Genomic DNA, 22,688 nt, shown 5'->3' on the forward strand with positions numbered 1-22,688 from the left:
GGAGTGAAAAACAACAATAAATGTGTGTCATTCCACTGCATTGTATGAGGTAAATACTCATATAACGTTCAGATGGCGTGATGACTGGATTAAGATAAAAATACCCCCCCAAAAAGGAATGAAAAAGAGATGCTATGTCGGCTAATGTTTACTTAACACATGATATATTGGATTTGAAAAATAAACACAATAAGCTGGGGGAAATGTCTGTGCAGATGGTTTCACTGATATTTTCACAGCAGTGTTGTTACCTCTGTTGATTTATGAGTATTGAGGATATTAATCATCTTTGAAATAATATTTGAGGGATGTGAGATATCAGTAACTATATTAACTGACAAGTATGAATTAATAGAGCCATGGTAGCCTATTGGAGACAAATGTGTCTTCCACAGCTGAATTTTCATCTCTTACCTATTTGGGTCCTATTCTGTGATTTGATGTAATAGAAGGAAAAATGTGCCTGTGCTATATATTTGTATGGATACAATGCATATATGAACATACATATATTATATGCATTCACAGAGCACACCCACACTCACACCGTTAACCACTCACACCGCAAAACCATTCATTAATTCACTCAGTTAATTTCACTGCATTTGTGCACTGCTGTTGCCTAATTGAAAAAAAAGGACAAAAAATTCAGTTATTTAATTTTGCCCAAAAAATTGATGGGGTTACAACACAGTCACTGGGCTGTTTGAAACCAAAATGTTAAAATTCTGCCAAATAAGACTTGATGGGTCCATGAAAGACCTGTGTAATTACCAAAAAAAAAAAAAAAAGATCAGGAAACAGCAAACTCTTGCCAGAAATAATTAGAAGATGGGCAAACATATTCCAGTATTGTGTTGTTAAATCCTCTTTTGGAGGGATGTTGATTCATGACTGAGAGCCATTTCTGAACAAAACTAAATAGCGCTCATTATTATTATCTAAAATATTAATGTTTGTGTCACTGTACTCTATGAAATGACAACATCTCTAACAGCACCAGTTGCTAAATCTACATACCCAGTACTGTGCAAGTTCATTCTTTCATGTTTGTTGTGGCTCTCGCTCAAGTTTTATGAAAGGAAATACCAACAGTAAATGTCGTGTCTGGTTTTGCATGAAAAAACAACAGCTTACTACACACTGAAATTAGCATCAACTTTGAATGCTGCTGGGGACAGGAAGCATACTGCAAGAATGTGAGGTGTGCAGGGACACATTGTCTTGAATTAGGTTGCCTTTCTTTTAAATTACATGTTTTCATCACCCTGAGACAGACGTTCTATACAGCTCCGGATATGGCCGTCAGTCCTTTCGCAACATTAAGCTGAAGCCTCCTGGTGCTTTACTTGTTTAACAAAAGAGGAAAGAAAGAAGGATCTCTATTGTTCAGCCTGTATATTCTAAATGATTTTTTCACTGCTTTTTGAGAACACAATATTTTTCTCAGCCATCTTTTTTTCTGATTTTACAATCTTCTATCATCACTGTTTGACGTGTTGATCAAGAACAGAACAGAATTTAAGGTTTCTTGCACCTACAAAATCATTTGAGGCAGACGGTGCTTGTCAAGGACTAAAAGGTTTGTCAATAGGAAATTGATGGTGGTGTGATGTGAAAGTGTCAACAAAATCTTTTGAAGTTATCATTCGTATGCTACAGATGTAAATGTGGTCCACAAGTCCACAAACTAAGATGATTCAATATTTCACTTTTAGGGTCTAAAACTTAATATTAATTGTATACACTGTAAAGAACTGTTTAGGTTTTCAACAGCATTTCACTAATTTGAATAATAATTGTTGACCTTTAAATAATTGTTAGCTTCTGTGAAATCTGTTACTGTGAGAGTGCAGATCTTCCCAATGTGAACTCAAGTATGAAATCTGGGTCTCAATCAAGGTATTTTTGTCTGATTGGTATCAGGGTCACTGACTACACGCCTCAGTTCCAGATGTCTGTTGTGCTGCAATGTGCGTCCCTTTAAGATTTGTGGCAAGAGCTTGTCAACATGTCTGCAGTGTGAAAATAGTTTGGAAAGTGGAAAACCAGCTGTCCAACAGCCACTGTAAAGTATTGATGTGTCTACAAAGTTCTACTGAGTAGTCGGTGTCTTACCTGCAGAACACAGCCCTCCACTGCTGCAAATATATATATATTTATAGATATTATACTAGATCATTTTGGGATCAGACGGTTGTTTTCTTTGAAGCTACATTTTCTCAACCACTGGAGAATGTCCGCTTGTTGTGGACGTGCATTACTGGAGCAACAGACAATCTTCAAAAAAAGGGCCAATGGCCTGTCAGAAAAAGTCAAGCTGCGTTAAAAAATCCACAATATGACATTTACTTGGAGAGTTCTAAGTTTAAGAGATTTGAATTGTTTTGAATGCAGAAAGTGTGTCTGTTCTGAGTAGCCGTCAGATTAGCTAGCCTGCCAGCCTCTTCCTGTGTTATTAAAGGTTTTCTGTAAAGATCATTTTCATTTACTTCAACTTTTCCACGGTTATTTTTGTTTTGAAAAATGAATGAATAAATAGATTAATTAATCAAACCCATACAACACTATGTGGAAGTGCACAAAAAATGACCTGGCAAATTTTTTTCTTTTACCTAATTGATGATTTAAACAACAACTTAAGGACTGGCATGGCCAAAGGTTGTTTTCATTACTGAAATAATTAGGTCTCAAGCATATCCCCGATGTTGACTTTAATAACTTCAGTGTATGGTGTTTAGTTTTCAGTAGTTTGTAGTGTGCTGTATGCAGAGATCTGACTGAAACTCGATATCTAGATCTAAATGTTTCGATAAATGAACAGGTAATGCCATCAGTTATTTAGTAACAGTAAATAACTGTTATTTAACACCACAAAATAGTATTTCCTGACAAACTGGCATCATATGTGTAGTCAGCTGCTGGATTGATACAATCACTTAAGCCACAGAACATACATGGACTTTCGAATCCTTCTTACTTCACAAAGTGATTTAGAGACGATTTTTACAGTAAAATAAATTTGAGTGAAATTCTTTACAGCGCAGTATACTTTATTCTTTTACAGCAGCAGCCTCATTTAGTAGGATAGTGTGCCCTGCCTCACTGGAGGAATAGTAATGCTAATGAAGATCTCTTCAGCATGGGAAACTCTTGCTCATCCTTCCCTTGGGCGGTCATCATGAGAGACAGCGCCATCACTGTGTTTGATGATTGTTGCATCTACATTTAAAGAAGCATTCAAAGTTCTTTGAATATTCCAGATTAATTAACCTTCGTGACTGAAAGACATGTTTTTAGTCGAGTAGCTCTTCCCATAATAAACATTACTACTATAATGCACTATAGTACTGCATTATGGCAAACACATTAAGACAGTTTTCAACACACTCGCACTCAAATTGTTACATACTGATATTTGGTTAAGAGCTTTTAACAAATTTGGTATTTCTTTAATGCCATGCTCGGTGACCAGTATCCGGTGAGGAAGGACTTTTAACAGTAGGCAAAGGCCACCTTTGGAAAATAGAGGGGTGGTGGAGGAATAAGATGCAAAACATCCTGCAAACAGGAGACGAGAATATAAATCCTATTACTGAGCTAAAAATGTTGGTGTTACAACTAATTTTACTACCATTCTTTGCTTTCAGTACGTGTTTGGTTCTGTTTGGGACTTCTATATGACGACCATATGACACCTTAGACAACTAAATAAAGCCAGTCTCTTAAACGTTCTCCAATCTCCATCATCACCTGTTTGAAATCGCAGTGCCATATCTAATATGGCACATATGGATTTGCCTAATGGAATCTAATTGATTGCGTCCATTGGAGGTGTGATGTTAACAACTACAAGCCAATGAGTGCTCCTCCATCTCTCACAGCTCAGGATCGTTAGGGAGGTAAGTTCCTGGTCAAGAAAGGCTCCATTCTGCTCCACTAAATGCATCAAAACTTGATAAGGAAGTGGGAATGACAAAAAAAGTCCCTGTCTTCCTGGTAATATATTTATGTCATCATCTGGCCTAAGGTTTTGTACTTTAGTTGTCAGTTCAGCTGTGTGCTGCGGCCAGTGTGAATGCTGCAGAGCTCATTATCCCCTGCACAGTCAGAGCAGCAGTCACTTCTCATCTTTAACTATCGTTTTAGACTGATCTTTATCCCACGTCATTAAATGATGCATGATATACCAATTTCAGTGTGGCTGCTCAAAAAAAACCCACAGTGTCTATTCTTACATGGTCATCCTGTGTCTTAGACTTTAATTTCAAAAGTCAAGGACAGCTCTTCTAAACTTTCCAAGATTTCTTCATGGGCTGCAGGAATATCTTGTTGTATAATTCTTGATATCTTGATATGAAAGTTACAGTCACATTACAGAATCTGACTTGAATATGACACATAGGCACATCATCCAAACTACTGTCCGTGCAGCTCACATCAGTGTTTCCACATTGGAGTGAATGTCATTCGTGTCAAATTTTATCTTATTTTTGTAGCAAGCCAAAAAGACCACAAAAAAAGGAGGGGGGATGACACAAGTCAATGAGACAAAAACACTTGACTAAAACACTTTTGTCACCATCATGAGTAGAGTTCAAACATCTTCTTTCTACTATGTCACTATCACCTGGAGGCCATTTTGGCATTTCACATGCAGCTGCTCTCACCTCCAGTTAAGTTTGAATACAGGTCTTCCTTCCCTCACTGTACTGCTGTGGTTTACAGTATGGCTTAAAGGTACAATTCAGAGATCCTTCTTACGGGTGGCATGTGAGATCGCAAATGTCCGTAGCATTTGCTCCAGACTTCTTGCATATATTTTCCATGTAGCGCCTGATAACAAAAGTCTCTCCATCTATCACAACCAGTGTTGAAGCCCCCAAGGACCGTATTAGTTCAACTGACACTTCACGCTGATGATTGTTATGCAGATACACCAGCAGTAAACTGTAACTCCCAGACCTTGGCCCTCTGACCCTCGTTATCTTGTAAAAAGATTCAGAAGCAGCAAAAAACGAAAAACTTGCAACTGTCCAACACCAAATAAACAAATATAAATTAGATAAATTGGATGCAAAAGATTCATCTGATGGTTAAGCATCATCAACGTCTGCATCATCGTGTGCAAAATGTATGGTGAGTTGCCAATGTCACCAAATGATTGCTTACTGTTGGACAGTTAGCCATATCACATGCTATAAAACAAAGCAACGCTTTGGCGACAATGTTACAGATCAGAGCAAGAGTGGGAGGGTACTATTCTGGCCTCGACATTCCATCTAGGAAAATCTCCTGTTTAATGTTTAAAATGAGCACCTCACAGCATTTGTTTTCTGCAGACAGTGCAGTAAACAAGAATTTCTGGGGACAGGAAGCATACTGCAAGAATGTGAGGTGTGCAGGGACACATTGTCTTGAATTAGGTTGCCTTTCTTTTAAATTACATGTTTTCATCACCCTGAGACAGACGTTCTATACAGCTCCGGATATGCCCGTCAGTCCTTTCGCAACATTAAGCTATATATACATATAAGATATATATATATATGTATATGTATATGTGTGTGTGTGTGTGTGTGTGTGTATGTATATTCTGTGGATTCTATGTCCTGAAGGCTTTCATTTGTGAGCCCCTGTATAACTTAAAATGAAGTATTATTGTCTCATAAAATACAATAAATTAATATTTAACTTTTCAAACATATATTTACAAAAAAATCTTGTATCTACTTTTTGAATAACACAACCTAAAAGCTACACTTTAATCTTTAATGCATCCACAAGAAGTGTTTGATGCTTCCTTCGTGGGTTAACTGAGACTTCTATTGTGTCATTAACAACACAGAGCTCTAACAATATGAAAGTCAAGTCATCACACCTCTGCATGGGCACGTAACCCTCACATCTGGCCAAATAAATCAATCAAAGTACGAATAAAAGCATTTTAATGGAGGTAAATTACTGCATTCTTACAGGCCATTATTCAAGATGAATTAGTCTCTATATCCTGTTACCACCATAATAGGTGCTGAAGAGCCGTCTCGCTTCAAATCACTCTTCTCTGTGCCGCTGAGTCGTGACAGGCAGTTTAAACTGATATGTTTAGTCTGCTTGTGGTTTTGCCCTCTGAGAGACTTAAAGCAGCATCAACCTGTTTCTGCTGCTAGCTAATTGGTTGTTTTGCAAACAGGCTGGCGTAAGACTTTAGAGTCAACTGTGTTGTGTGTTTTCTTGTTGTCCCACAGAGAGCAGCGTCCTGCAGAGTCCTGTCTTCACCAAGCAGCCAGGCAGCATTGTGTATCCTGTGGAGACGCAACAGAACAACAGGGAGGTGGTGTTCAGCTGTGAAGCCCAGGGAAGCCCACCACCCATGTACCGGTGAGTGTGTGACTGCAATGCTTCAGCTGTCTTCCCCTGCACATTGTTCCTCCCCATCGACGCTTCTTGCTTTTATACTGCTGACAGTCTCAACATCTTTCAACATATTGCTGACATATATCTATATTTTGTCTGCAGTAGATCCCCCTTCACATTTTGACATCTTCTAAATAGCAATAGCTGGGCGCAGCTGGAGAAATGCAGTTTTTTTCCAGCTCAACTAATCTGTGATTTCTTTCACTGACAGAAAGATCCCTTTTTATAAAAAGCGCACTAACTGTCACAGATTGCCTGACATGTTAACTACTGTAAAATGTAACATACTGGTTTTCTTTTTCTTTTCTTTTTTTTGTTATTGCAGCAAACTCAACGCATACTAACACAGTAACTTTTTGACAGTTTTGGCCACTGAGTTGCACTGCGTGACATGTTTCTTCTTCACGACAAACAATGGCACAAACACAGTGTTTTGGCTGCTTGGCAACATTGAACACATTCACGTTGATGTTACCTAGATCCCAATCCAAGGACACCAAATTCTACAGCCCAATTAGCAAAGAATGTATGGTTCCAATGTGGCCCGCTTCTATGTTATTCTTTTGGCTAACATTTGGCCTTCACAAATGCCAGTAACTCCAGGAGAATGTGACTGCATAAACACCAACATTTTCTGCATTTTCTTTTGGGCTTTTGGGTTCATGTCCAGCCCTCACAAGACTTCAACACTTGTAGCAGCCCAGGTCAAGGACACTTTATGACATTTTGGCCACATCAGTCCAATACAACAGATGCCGTTACTCAAGTTAGGCCAAACACATGACCTGTGGTGCCCTGTCTGGCCCACATATCTCATTCCAGTAACTATGAATGCCAAAGGTAGCTCAGATTAAGCCCAATTGTGTCAGCTGTCTGGGAAAAGAGAGGATCCACAGATCAGTCGCTAGCGTTCCGATGCCAGGCAGCACAGCACACCCTCAGAGGTCCATATCCATTCCAAGATGGGTCACAGCTGGTTTTTGCAGAATTATATTATGCACTTGCTGAAAACTGTTACACTGTGCTGGTTCAGGAATTCAGCCTCTCCTATTAAAATAAGTGACAAAGAAAATGAATAGCTCAATGATAAAGGTTTGCCAAAAAGCACACCAGGATGACCAACTACATTTATTTTCTGAATGGTGGTCATGAAAAATAACTTGCACAGAGCCTTTAATATTTAAAATGTTAGCTGATAGTCTGAGACCCTGTTTGATCTCTACTCCACTACAATATTACACACTTTGGCCGTGTTGACTGTGTATTTTCTGTGTTTGTTTCTTTTTTTTATCGCACTGAAAGAAAAATTTGAAAGCAGTCAGTCACATCGACAGATTGGAAACACTGTGACCATCATAACGAGATATACTGGCCTAACATCAGTACCAGAATACAAAAACATCGACTAAATGTCTTGTAACAGTCTTTTTTTTTTCTTTCACGCAATGAACCTTTTTATGAGATAGTTCAGAAGTGGCGAAATCCCAGACTTCAGACTCTGACTAAGGTGATGGAGATGATTCCATTCTCCAGTGTGGCAGCAGAGTGGGGGTCCAGGCAGCCATGCCAAGCCGTCTGTCTGGGACAGAAATGCAAAACCTCTCCTGACCTCTCCGGTCGTCAGCAGGGCACAGTCAACACAAAGAGAAATGTCAACCAAATGCTTTTGGTCCATTGAATACACATGGATATGTTTTTTTTTTCCAATTGACATAGGAATAGAAAATGACATTAGAGTGATTTAAAAGCTCAATGTCAGCTAATGTCAGAAAGGTTCACCCAGAACAAGGAGTCTTACTGTGTCATTTTTGTACAGTAAAATAAAAACAAACTAATTTCCGGTTTCTCATGCTGTTCCAACTCACTGGGACAGATAGATGAATCGTACAGAGATCAGGTGTTGTCCTCTACAGAGTATAACCTGTACAGTCTACATGACACCACTACTCTCACAGTAAAAAACATGTTCATAATCTCACAAAGCCGATGTTTCCCTAGTGATTTGATTTGATTTTTATGGTGTTCATGGGCGTTTGCTGTTGCCACAGATGTGTTTTGCTTAACAATAATGCTAAGAGTTTCTAAACAGAAAAAGTGTCCATATGCTGTATCGCCTTGAAGAGCGTAGTGTGTCTCTGTCGTTGGATTCAGGCTTCCATTTACGGTGAATATAACTGCTCTTCAAATACTATTACTTCCCCTCAGTGATGCATCACCCTTCCTAACTGTCAGTTGATATTTTGAAAAGTAGAAAAGGATTAACTTTTTTTAATTTGGAACAGAAATAACACCTGAGGTAAAGAAAAAAAGGGTTTGTTTGAGGACTTTGTGCATGTTGTGACACAGCATACGCAGACAGTCTTGGCTGTGTAACTTCTTGCACTTTCAAAAAAAAAAAGCTTGTTCATCCCAAGCTGATCAGGGTCATATGAATTGTATCACATGAAGGTATTGCCGGGCTTCTGTTTTGCTGTGCATTTTCCTTAAACTCTCTCCTGGAAACATGTTTTGTCTATCTATAACCTTGGAGTGCTCTAAAAGCTGTGTGTGCACCCAGTTAAGAGAGCAGATTTGTTTTTTTTCTATTTATTTCCTCCTCACATGGACCATTAGTCTATTGAGAGGGAGTTGTGTTGTGTTGCTGTTGCTCTGGCAAGTAAAAGTTCAAATCAATCAAGTTTGAACACTGAAATTGCTGGAGTGAGATTTGGAAGGATTGGTACGTTTAATACTTGTAAGTGAGCCAGCTTAAAGGATGACCTAATCAGTTGTTTCCTGTCGAGGTTACTGTGTGGTCCTGTCATAGCTGCTGCTGCCGCCTCCTAAATTTGAGTTGCAGCAAGCGGACAAAAGCTTAATCATGCTCCGTGTTCATTAATTGCACCTCACATAGCAAGAAACTGTGACTGAGTTGCACTCAGTGCAGTATAAAGCCCTTTGACAAAGTAGTAATAACATCTTCAAGAATGTTTTTGCAAAATTAAGCTCAGAAATTAGATTCTTCTCTCATATCTGTCAATAAAACACAAGACTGCAAATGTAGTAAAAGGCAATTCTGCAACAATAAATCACTTACTGGAAGGTCTAATCAAATTCATTAAATCATATTACCATGCAAAAAGGCTGAATCTTTTTAAGTTACACTAACATATGAGAGATTGTAGTTAAAGGCTCGTCCTGCATGCTTTCCACTTCCAGTCCGTGTACTTTTCTACTAACCCTCTCACTCACAACTGTTTATTCTTACTTTTCATTCTCAACTCCAAATGGTTAGTGTCAGCACTTAGGAATGCATGGTAAGGGTCATGATTAATGCACATTGTTAGGCTTGTTGGTGTAAAATACCATTTTAAACCTATCAAGTATGTTTTCTTTGGTATTTCTTTTTGCAGATGTAACCAGAAAAATGGGAAAAGTGATGTCTCTTTGCAACAGGCAACTAGTAACAAGCCTTGGCTAAATTATCTGTTATGTGTAGACACAACTCTCATTCAACACTTGAGCAGTGGTGTCACTACCTATACTTCACAGTCAGGTACAAGGACTGGACAGAAATATTAAGGGAAAAGTAGCCAGTGTCCAAAGAAAAACTTTGAAAAACCATCAGAAATAGCAGAAACTGTTGCTCAAGACCACTTTAAATGATCTGATAATAGAGCAAAATAAAGCAAAATATAAAGAAGTAAAGGGTGGGGGCTTAAATGAGGTTCTCCTGTCTAAATTGTATAAAGATGCTCAGCTATGATGTCCCTCTGCCTTCTTTTGGTTTATCATGAACAAACAGCCTCATGGGAATCCAACCTGCAATGTGGGCGGCACCATTACACTTTCCAAAAATCATGAATTAAAAAAATTATCTTGCAAAGAACAGCCTCCTAACAGTCTTATAAAATATGAGTTGTCCTGGGGTTATCTACAAGCTCTGAAAGGGAGCAGCTGGTTCAGGATGTGAAAGTGCAATTTTTCCCAAATCTGGAAAAAATATATTTTGCCAGTATGTGTGTGTGTGTGTGCTTAATTTTCTATTCTATAACACACCATTTTCAATTGCTTTTTTTTCTTTGAGTTTAGAACCAACTAAAAGGTAACTATAAGACACAGAGCATTTACAAAGTCTTGGCACAAAGTAGCCTTTTTTAATCACATTTAAAAAGGCACCAGGATCGAACAGATCGTCAAACATCCACAGCCTCATGAGCCAGATGGTGTGGTATTATGCCACTGTGTACACAGACTGTTGTTGTTACATGATTGGGTAAAGCGTGTGCCTAACAAATGGAGCTGCTGTTGTGGCCTGCATGCCATCATAAATCATTGTAAATAGAATTATCAAATGATCTGCTTTACATGTGTTTGATGTATTCTGCTGCTTTGCTTCCTGTGGAAGATACTCTGTGACAGCCGCTCGTGGTTCAAAGTTCCCCTCGTGCTACCTTATATCACGGCTCCTGCACTCAATTTATCTTGAGATAAAAATGTGCTCGAGTTTCACAGAAATCCTGAATATAAAATGTAATGAAATTGAACAAAGCGACGAGAGTTGTCGTCGGCTGTGTAATTCTTTTTTTATAAAAGGAACAAAAGCAGCTTTGGTTGAGCAGTTATTTTTGAATACCACCGTATTGAACTGCCACAGATACACACGATTTGGATCATTCAGGGATTCGCATTTGCTTCTTTCGACAGAGTTAGTTCCCCTGTTTTAAAGTGGGGCATGATCACACTCAGATAAATCAAAACATTTTCCAGGATTAATTACAGCAACTATGCAGCCGGATGTTTTAGAAAGACCCAGATAAAGCTCTGAATTGACAACCGGGAGAGAAAATCTTTTGCAACATTTGGTTTTCAAGCTGTCACCGATTAAAGTGTCTCACTTTGGATACAATGCTGAGTCACTCTGAGCAAATTACAGCTGTGTAAAGGCTGCTTCCGTGTTAGATTGGATGCCTTTTCTGAAAGAAAATGAGATCTCTATCTGAGTATGACACTAAAGTGTTCGAGTGTCACCTCCTGCCTGCTTTTGCTGTGGTTTTCAGGTCAAAGGTATTGTTTGGCTGTGGAATCTTTCTCTTGAGTTTTGTTTGTTCCCCTTTAGCTGCACATGAATCGCGGTCACAGTCCTGTGAGAATCTTTCCTCTCCCCCAAAGGCCCCTCTCCATTGTGTGTGGTAATAAAGTTCTTGAGAGCATGCACTTACTTATGGCTGAACTGGAGAAGGTCCATGAAAGACCAGTGTGCAACTCATTTTCTCCTAGTAAAAGAAAGGGAGTCTGTAGAGGCTGTACGTGAGCGCAGCAGTTCTACAGCCAACGAGCATTCGGCTGTCTGTGACACATTTTACTGAGGATGGGCGGTTAGCAGCACAGTTTTTCATGTCATCAGCTTCGACGTGTATTAAATGACCACTGTGCTCTACATGACTCTACAGCATGATAATTTAGTATAATGTAGTTGTACAGAACTGTGCATAAGTCTTGAGTCATTTTGTTCCCTATATTGTCAGGAATGTAGGAAAGAGGTGCAGCAATTTATTGAAACATGTGCAAACACAAATTAAACGTGAAGAAAACTGAGTTTGTACAATTGTCAGGAATAGTTCTCCAGGCTTCTTGAAGGACATCCCAAAACTCTTCTTTGGATGTTGGCTAACTTTTGTTCCGTTTTCTGTCAAGATGATCCCACACTGCTTCAGTAATGTTGAGGCCTCTGGGGAGGATTCAGACCTGTTGCCACTGATTTTCAGTCCACTTCTTGGGTCATTTGGCATAGCTCAGCCTATTCTCCCTGTTTCAGTTCCTTATGAATGACTTCTTGGCTTCCTCATATTATAACAATTTATGTTATTTATACTTAAATTAAATATAAATTGTGTTATGCAACTATATACCACAGTTATAGTTGCATAACACTGGTTCATCCACTCTGAGTTAGTGGCTTAATAAACAGAAGAAAGAAAAAAACATTTCAGCTGCTCAGAAGCAAAGTATGAAGAAGTGAAGGGTGGCTCAAGGTTTTGGACATGTGTATATTCTAAAAAGAAGCGGAACAGTCATGTCCATGTTTTTTTTGCTTCAAAGGGATCACATTGGCATAACAATTAGAGAAGAGAATTGAGATATCAGTACAATAAACATCTGCACAACTTTTGTTTACTGTGCACAAAGTCCTTAAACAAACCCTTTTCTTTACCTCAGGTGTTATTTCTGTTCCAAATGAAAAAAAGTTGTTAAAAAAAAAGTTTTTTCCAACTGCAGTTGATGTCAGACAGAGAAACAGAAGGAAATTTCAAGTTATTTTTGAAAAAGTAATTAGCTTCAAAATCAGGAATGACTATTTTCAAAACTGATATGATCCTTTTCCACTTTTCAAAATATCGATTGACAGTTAGGAAGGGTTATGCATCATTGGGAAGAAGTTATAGTATTTGAGCACCTTTTTTCGTTCGAGAGTCTGTTGCCATTTTAAGTGAATTACACCCTTCATCGATCACCCCTAACACCAATGATAATCATGTGAATGGGGCTTGAATGCACAAGTGTGAAGGCAAGCTTGCAGGCATTTGTTTTTTAATTGTCGCTTCATAATGATTAAGCAGCAATTTTATGTGGTTTGACTGGGGTTTGGAAAGATGGATGGCCTGCAACGCTATCTATTCTCAGAGACTCAAGTCCTTGGCACCATAACGGTTCACTGCTGCTTAGATTAACACGAAGCTCGAGGGTGTGAGTTCTGGACCCTCTCCACCTTTTAGTTTTGAAAAACAATCAAATGTACAAGCCGTGTTCTTCTTGTACTCTGGAATGCATCCATTGCCCCAGTCTACACTGAACAATGTTTAATTTGTTAATTTGCATGTTAATTTTTCCTCCCTCTCTTGTGCCCCCCCTTCTCATGTTTTAGGTGGAAATTAAATGGATCAGAAATCATTCCCAAAGCTGGATCTCACTACAGTCTTTCTGGAGGCAACCTCAGAATCAGCCGTCTGAACAAAGACCAAGATGCTGGAACGTATCAGTGCCTCTCCTCCAACTCTTTTGGGACCATCGTCAGCCGAGAGGCCAGTCTAACCTTTGCATGTGAGTCTATTTTTTTCTGTTTCTCTCTCGGGGCCAACTTATGTGGCCTCTGAACCTCCAGTGAAAAAAGGGCAGAGGCAGCAGGAAAAAAGGGGGGAAAAAACACGCCAATTGCAACCAAAGATAACAATGTGAATTGTTCTTGATGACATGATCAAGACAGGGAACATTTCTCTGGGGAGCCATTAGCTCCCTGTGTGTGCACTGACTTGAGTTTACACTAGTCATCACTGCAGATCAAACATCCGCATACTAAAAATAAAAGATGGGAAACATAAAGCAAAATATGGTAATTAAAAGAACTGCCAGTGGTGATACTGCCTGTCCTTAAAGAGCCTTTGTTTGTTTTTCAACTGATGCCACAGGTCTCTGTGGGCTTCATCTTCAGTCTTCTGATGAAGACCAAAAACAGAGCTAAAAGCAGACAAAACATAAGACTTGCATACACCATGTGGCCACACTAATGTTTCTCTTTATCTGTTTAATAAGATGATATGTATGCATGCAGTATCATATTAATAATAGGGTGATAACAGCCATTGTTGTGGAGTCACAGTGTAGTGCTGATTTTAATTAGCCAGAACCACAATAAGGGCAGTTTAAAGCCAAGTACAGAAGTAATGAATCTGAAAACAGTTATCTGGAAAAACAGCTTCTTGTGTTTGAGCTGATGATGTGTTTGTTGAATCTTACTTTTCTACAAAAACTGCGTCTTTCAGCTAGATTTAGTGTAGTATAAATATACAGTGAATCCCCCTCAAGTGTTGTAGAGCAGAAGTATTAAAGGTCAACATGGGACTAAATGGAAATCTGATGTTCAAGTAGGCTACTTTAATAGGCTACACTTTATCCCCACCATCACAGTTATGTGAAAAAGAAAGAACACCCGATTGCCCTTCTGAGGATTTATATATCAGGACATAATATAAACTCCTTGGGTCATAACCAGGTGTTATGATTAAGTAAACACAATCTCAGATGAACAACAAGAACACAGGTCATAATGCACCATGTAATTATTCACTTAACTGAAACTAAGACATGCAGAAGCAGTATGAGAAAAACAAAGTACACCCCATGATTTAGTGGCTCTAAGAACCATCTTTGTCAGCAATACCTAGAGGTAATAATTTTATGTATGGTGATATCAGCCTCTCGCATTGTTGTGGAGGAATTTTGGTCCAGCTTTCTTTAAAGCGGTGCTTCAGTTCATTGAGCTTTGCAGCATTTATTTATGCACAGCTCTCTTAAGGTCCCACCACAGCATTTCAGTCAGGTTGAGGTCTGGACTTTGACTGGACCTTTGCAACACCTTGATTTTTTTCTTTTTCAGACATTCTGTTGGAGATTTGCTGCTGTGTTTGGGATCATTGTCCTGTTGATGACCCAGTTTGACCCAGAAGTCTTTTGGCTTTCTCCTGCAACCGTTACAAACAAGCCGTACTTGTTCAGTCTTTTTCTAATTATAAAGTCATGAACTTTAACATTGAACTTACTAACTGAAGCCTACAGAGTCTGAGATGTGGCTCTTGGGTTTTTTGCAGTTTCTTTGAGCATTGCACAGTCTGACCTTGGGGTGAACTCCTGAGAAGATTGTCAGCTGTCTCAATTGTTTCCACTTGTGAATAAGCTTTCTCACTGTAGAATGATGCAAGGCAGAGCAGTATACTGACTTTTTGATTGACACTAGTATTAATTCAAACAAGGCAAAAAAATCAGCCATTTAATCTTACGCCATCTTACGTGTCCACTGTAAAGCTTCCCGTGTGCACACCATCTTTTTCTTCTGGTTGTTGGTGACAAGCTGAGCTGCACTTGCTTACAACTTCTTAAGCATTGTCAACTTAGTGACTTATTTATTCAGAAATGCAACCAGTCTTACATGTAGCAACATGTTTGACAAAGCGTGGCTAAATTCTGTGATAGTTTCACCAGAACAGCCCCACAGCGTGTGTGCTGTTACTCCCAGCCATCTCTGACAAGCAAAGCTGCAGCACTCAACCAGACATGAGAATTAAGGTTCTCAGAGTTATTTTACAAGTACCACTGATAACAAATCACAACTTTGCAGAAAGATGATTTTATCAGATGGGAACCTGGTAGGGTTGAAATTTTATTACAGTGTTCTTAAAAAAAAATGCATCACACTTGTGGCACTAAGTTACAATTGAACATTTTGCCGAATTTGTATAAAAGGCTGGTATTTATCATATATTGCCATTCGACTTAGAAATACTGTGGCTTGCATTGTAGTTCATATCACACAGCCCTTGAAAGATAGACTCCAAACGGTTTGGAAATGGCCTTTTGACCCTTCCCAATTTGATGGGCAGCAACACTTGGTTTCTCTAAGATTATTGCATTTTTGTTTGGCTTTTGTTCAATGAAAATATCATTTTTTGTTGATCATCTAATGGCTGTATTTGCCTGATTTTAAGGCCTGGTAAGAACCACCTTATTTTCATCCTAAATCATGTCCTGATACATAAAACTATAAACCGAAAGAGGGTGTACTTTCTCTTTCACATGACCGTGGGTGCAGTTTATTTTTAATCATGCATCAGTGAGACATTGGGTCATTAATATTGGCTACATGTTAATGCCTATTAGTAGTTTGATAAGTTTAGCTGATGCTATTTTATGAAGAACATGCAAAGTCAGCACTCTCAGACTTTTTCATATGAATTTCTGGTTGGCGTTATTGCAGACTGATTGACAGATCTTGATGAGTTTTACTGACAGTCTCTGGTTTTCATATTCTTAAAGCTGCAGTGAGTCGATAAGTCCCAACTGTACACGGCAGTCATTGGTCAGGCGTAAGTGATGACATTGACAGCAAGAGTGATCGCTTGCTCTGATTAGATTCTGAGGTTTAGTGTTTGGGGACAAGGCCACCGATCTATCTCAGCCCATTTGTTTGGTCCCCTGGACCAGAGGAAAGTCAATCCAGGATCTGATTCTGCTGTTTGATTTCCACTGTAATAGGATGACAGCTCCATCACTTGCTGGGTTCTGACCTTACCAGCCTTCAGTTGTTGTCAGAGAGTGGGGTCGTGCACTGTATGTGTGACTGGCTGTCATCTATCTTCTTTATTACTCATGGTATTGCTTAATTAACTTCAGAAAAAGATTGAATGGGGATGGTTCAAGCGATTAATTTAAAGGGCGACTGGTATCACTAGACAGTGTCATGTAATTCTTTATAGAAATATCAAAGCACAAGAGGCTAAAAAAATATTGAACGATTTAAAAATATATATACAGAACTGTGCAAAAGTTTTTTATGTGTTGTCTGGAAAACAGAAAAAGAAGCAGTGAGTTACTGAAACATGTACAAACTGACTTTGTACAATTCTAACAAGACTGAAAGTCAATATTTGGTCTGCGCACCTTTATCCTTCAACACAGCCTGAAGTCTCTTAGACAAGCTTTCTGTCATTTCTTTAAATCCCTCCATAAGACCTGTTGCCACTGACTTTCAGGCCACTTCTTGTGTCATTCGGCATAGCTCAGCCTTTTCTCCCTGTTTCCCTTCCTTAAGAATGGCCTCCTAATAGCCTCCCTTCCACGTAGACCATTTCTGATGAGGCTTCAGTGAACATTACATGGCTCAAGGTCCGGATGCATCTCTCAGGTCCTGCGTCAAGTCTTTGCTGGATTTTTTTCCCTATTTCTTTAGGACATCACTTTAAATTTAAATTGATTAAATTCAATCAATTAATTTGTTTTATTCAGCCTTTTTTATGCAGGATTTGTTAGTAGGCCAGTGTGGTTATGTGGTTGAACAAATAAAGGACCCATCAGAGAAATGCACATTCCTCTGAAAAGGGTCAGATACAAGGTTTGGACTGAAAATGAGTGAAACAGAGAAAAATAAAGTATCCAGTGGCAACAAGAGAGAAAAAAAGAAATACTACTCAAGTCCTCTTTAAAAGATTACAAGAAGGTCTGGCCTCCTGGAAGCAAAAAGTAAGGACATAAGATGTGGATCAAGATGTTTGAAGAGTTCTATAGACAACTAATAAAGTAATTCCCCTTAGTCTTAACCCACGGAAGTAAGTGAGAGTCCATCTCACTGCAGAGATGCTGCCCTCTGCTTTACCTTCCTTCCCTTTGTTTTGCCATGCAAGATGTTTATGGGCTGCTACCTTGGGGCAGAGGGTGTGTAGACACCAGTCAATGACACCTAGCCGCTGAGAGGACTAAAAAAACAGCTTTCAGTTCCAATTGCCATTGCTGACACACACACATACACAGAAGTGGTCCATCCCTTAAAATAATTCTTTGTCAAAGCTTTTTTCTTACTGGGTGTTGTGGAGATGTGGACATTTTCTTTTACTAATTTCTCTTTCTCACTTTGAATTTTATTTTATTCCATTATTCCATATATCCATTTAGTATAAAAAGCACATCAAAAGTACCATGCAACTTACCCATTAATTGGTATTGTTTTTTGTTAATCTTCATATTAAGATTTGGGGAAAAAAACAACAATTCGTGTTTTTTAATTCCATCATCCTACGTCTGTGGTGCATTGAATGTAGCACTGCTCAGATACAAACAAGAGGAGGGTACAAGTCTAAAAAGCCTTTACAATCAGTGACACGTTCAAATGAACAAAGTCTGCCTTTTACGGAGCAAAACTTCGCTCTGCCTGCATAAGTAGATGCAAAAATTCCCTGCACCTGTGACTCAGACTACCTGTCAAATCACACTATTCACACATTTTGGATGAAGTGGTGTTTGAGCCCAGGTTCTATCACTCTCTGGTAAAGATCATAACCTTTTACTGATAATTAGTTCTAGCAAAATGTGACTGTGATTTTGACATTCTGCAGAGCTTGAGCCCGCTCACACCTTTAATAAGCACAGCAGTAATTGGGACTGTCAGAGTCGAGAAGGGAGAAATCACTGAGAGTGGTGAAAAATGTACATGTGCTGCACCTGAAAGATTGAAAGTCAGAAGATTGTCAGAGTTTTTATCTAGTTTTAATCTACAATCAACCTCCTGGGTTTGATGTGTTTCACAATGAATCAAGAAGGGGCATCAAAAAGTAGACAGTATGAACTTGTATTTAAATGTGGCAACGAGAGGTGTGTTTGCCTCGTAACTGTTAGGTTAAGGAATTTTCATTTCATAAAATTCCAGAAATAGCACAAACTGTGACTGTAGTTTGGCACAGGGGGAAATAAATGGGTTACCACCAGGTCCAAAATCGCTGTCCTCCTTGAGATATCAATAAGAAATGAAAGTGGAAGAGGCTTTCGCATAAAGTCACAAAAAGCTTTGAACACTCTGGTTAATTCTGCAGTATTTCACAGCTTTGTTCTGTGATTGGCTGCTGTATTTTCAAATAGTAACTGCTTTGTAAGAGGGAGAGGGAGAGCACATCAGACATGGGGGGATAGACATGTCCACAATTACAGGTATCATCATTTGCTTACTTTGCAGCTGATCTTTGAGTGTTTTGATTGACTACAAATGTGCATTCATCAAATGAAGACCTGATGCAGTCACAGTATTTCTGCATGTGAAACGTATGTCATTATGTCTTTAGTTCAGACTTTGGGAAATAGATAAATTGTTTTGAAATATTTATTACATTTATAGGAGGCATGGATTATTTACCTGTTGAATATTCCATCATGTATGTAGTATTAAAAAGGGTTATCTAGAGATACTTTTCGCAAAAATGATACTTTGGTCATCTTTAATACTTCCTTCAGTAACCACTCATCATTTCTTTTCCCCCTTAACAGTGAAATGGAACAGCTACCTTTGTGTCAGGATAAGACAGATTTGATAATATTCAGCAATTTATTGCAGTAACAGCCCAGACTATGAAGAAAACATGGTTTAATGGGTCTGGTTGTCCACATCACCAACACATTGAAGTGTCAATCCATGGTTGTGAATTTTTAGATGGCAACATGGGATGATGGCAATCACAGCCCATGAATAGCAGGATGTTTAAGGTATAGTCACAACAGTTTTTTTTAGTCCTAATCCTAATGTAGTTTGGAACACCTTAACCTAATAACGTATCTTAATTGATCATTAGGTTTAAACTCCTAACCCCCAGCCAATGAGGAGGAACCAAATAAAGTAAGGAATCAGGAGAATCACCACCTTTCCTGCCTCCTTAGAAGCTTTTGAGACCAAATCAAGTGTCAAACATGTAGCAAGATGAGGAAAGTGGACGTACCAGACGTATACTGTGAGATGTGGAGCAAGACATCATGTAGCGACATGTTTGGCGTCTTTAAAGGTCAAAATGATGACGTAATGAGACGTAAGCGGGGTGAAGAAAAATTATCTGCAGCATTTCGCTAGGCAGACTAACGTAGCTGTTATACGTTCTGTGATGAGATCAGGTTGTCAGTGTACACTTGTGTTTGCTTAAAATGTGCACCCATGCACAGCTGAACTTTGTATACAACAGATGCCAACAACAGAAGTGTAGTCTTTAAAGGAACTGACTGGGTCTAACTCCAAGGTCTCAGAGCCATGTGAAGGGAAGGAATGTTGAAAAGCACATTGTTAGTTTTGGTCTTAACATGTAGTGTAAGGAAAAGTTATCTTTAAGTAGATGTTATACCTACTTAAATTTACTTATGTTAGTAATTACCAGTACAGCTTTACTCTGGTGAAACTTGTATTGGCTTGTTAAAGTATTAATCTAATTATTATAATAGTATTGAGAGGAGCCCTCACACATAAAGAGTACTGAATTAAATAAAGCACTCTTTCACTTTTGAATAAGTCCTGAACATGTTAAAGCTGTAGGAGCGAACAGAAAAAGTGCAGGTTTATAAAAAAAAATAAGGGTCATACTGTGAGAAATATGAGACTGTACAAGAGCTTTGGTCCAAAAAGTGTTTTAAACTATCAGGGAGAGCTATCTTAATTTGAGGCTGACTCACATCTAGTCTTCAGCTGCACAATTGTTTTGAGTTAGAAGTTAAAAATGTCAGCAAGCTTGTTTTAAAAAGGCTTCTTTGTGCCTCGGTGGCGGTGCTTCTCTTATCAGCAGTGAAGGCCAGCTATCCACATCCCGTATCTCACCCATCTTCTAGATGGAACCTTGAACCTGACGCTGCTTCTACATGACTGGCAGGCAGTATCATTGTGCAGCATTGACCACCTACGTACCTTTACTGTTGCAGTTTGGTTCTGTAGGATCGATACCAGCACATGATGTCAAACCAAGGGGGAAGAATTGTACACAACCTGCACTAGTGATTAAGAAATGTTTTTTCATATAACAAATTACTTTATTTCTACTTTCTACATTATTTCTCTTTTTGGTATTGATTGGCTATTCCACAACAACCATTACTTATCACTGTGGACTGATCATTTTGTAGTTAGTTACCCGATGCCTTCATCAGTGTGCTCAGATCAGATAACAAAGCAGAAAACTGGATTTATGAGGTAGCCTTTACTTAATCAACTGATTTACTCAAAATGAAATAGCAAATGTAATGTGAAAGGCATTACTTTTTCAGCTATTTTCTCTGTTCAGATTCACTCCAGCATCAGTGTTTCTGGCAGTAAGAGGGAGCTGTTTTCTTGTTGTCTGATAAACTATACCTGCACACTGACAGAGTTAGCAACCAGCTAGTGAACCTGGTTGAGCATAGCAGTGACAGATAGTGTTTGTGAGTTAGAAGAACAAAACAAAGCCTAAATAATTCTTGTCTCACTTTCAGGTGGTGTGAAACGCAATGACAAATTGGTTCCATTGTGTGCCAATTATGTAAATGGCCACCTGTATGCTTGTCTTATTAACTTTATGAGCTCATAGCAAGTGTGTAAAGTGCAGCTGTTTTGGGATTCTGCTGAAAGTGTCCATAAAAGAAAAAAACAAAAAAGCTGCAACAGAATTACAGAACAAAAGAAAAAAACAAATCAGGGCTATTTTGAATGCTGCCAATAACCTTTGTGTGTATTGTGAAAGTGTACTTCATGTTGTACCACACTGTTCTGCTTTGGTTGTCCTGATGTTAGCTGGCACCTCACAAAAGCATTTCACTCACATCACTCCTTCAGTTTTAATGATGTAAAATCTTCTTTTATCAGTTGGCAGGGAGGGGTGTGACGAGATCTCGTGGTATGAGATTAGACTCAATAATATTTCTCGTTGCATTAAAAATCTATCACGCGAGATTTGTGAGTTATCCAAACTTATATTTGTGACCTGTGGGGAAGTAATTCTCCTTTGCTACGTGCCTACCAGAACCTAAAGAAGGAGAAGGGAAAGAAGAAGAGGAGGAGAAGGATTTTCTGATTTTTTTTTTAGTAACCTTTATTTGAGGAGGGAGAAGAAGGGGAAGCAGCAAGCAGCCAGAATGATGTAGGAAAATACTGGTATTACCATTGAAGATGCCCCCACCACTTTCAAATCGCTTGTTTGGTAGCATTTTGGGTACCCTGTGGAAATGATAAATGGCATTAGAGTGACTGATAAGACACGACAATATGCCGTACAATGCAGCAATTTAGTTTAAATTTGTGGAAGAAGAAGTTTATTAAAAGCTCATGCTTACATCATGCATGTGAAGAGTGATAATAAAACATTTCAAAACGCATGTGCAACTCGGTTAAATAAAAGTCTGTTGGTCCAGTCATACATTTTGTCATGGTAGTTTTCTTAAAATCTTGTCTCGTCTCGTTCTTGTGAGCTGAGTGTATCGTCACACCCCAATGGGCAGCACTTCTTCCTGTGCTGTTTGGTATTGATGCTATCAGTGGTCAACACCAAACACAATGTGGAAACATTGAATACAATCAAATAACAAACTTCTAAAATGATCTTGTTAGCCCTATTCTTTCATTGGAAGCCCAAGAGCAAGCCGGAGGAATCTTGAGTTCACAGATTTATTTTGGTCACAGGTAAGTTATGGCAGCATTGGGCTTGGTGTGACAGAGCCCTCGCAGGGCCTCCATCAGAGCGAGCCCCGATATTTGTCTCACAGAGGTTGGACTTACACGCAACCACGTATAAGTGGCCAGTTATTAGTGACATGAACAAGCCAACCACTGTCCACGTCATGTTCTTTGGATGTGATAAACAACGTGTGTGTGAGTGTTGTTGCAGGCGTGTATCTGATGTAACAGACCTATCTGACAAGATAGCGAAGCTTCACCTATCCCAGTTATTTAGTTCAGTTATACAAGCTGAAAGTTC

General features: G+C 38.9%; 1 protein-coding gene across 1 annotated transcript in view; it reads left to right on the plus strand.

Moving 5' to 3' along the window:
• cntn4 (contactin 4) overlaps positions 1–22,688 on the plus strand; it is a 170,912-nt gene that overhangs the window by 43,816 nt on the left and 104,408 nt on the right. Inside the window, exons 3-4 of the mRNA XM_072382884.1 lie at positions 6,249–6,381; positions 13,322–13,497. Coding sequence (XP_072238985.1) covers positions 6,249–6,381; positions 13,322–13,497 — 309 coding nt within the window. The remainder of the gene's footprint in view (positions 1–6,248; positions 6,382–13,321; positions 13,498–22,688) is intronic.

The sequence above is a fragment of the Leuresthes tenuis genome, unplaced genomic scaffold (assembly GCF_036924035.1).
Source record: "Leuresthes tenuis unplaced genomic scaffold, fLeuTen1.0.hap1 SCAF_3, whole genome shotgun sequence".
In the NCBI taxonomy this organism is placed as follows: Eukaryota; Metazoa; Chordata; class Actinopteri; order Atheriniformes; family Atherinopsidae; genus Leuresthes; species Leuresthes tenuis.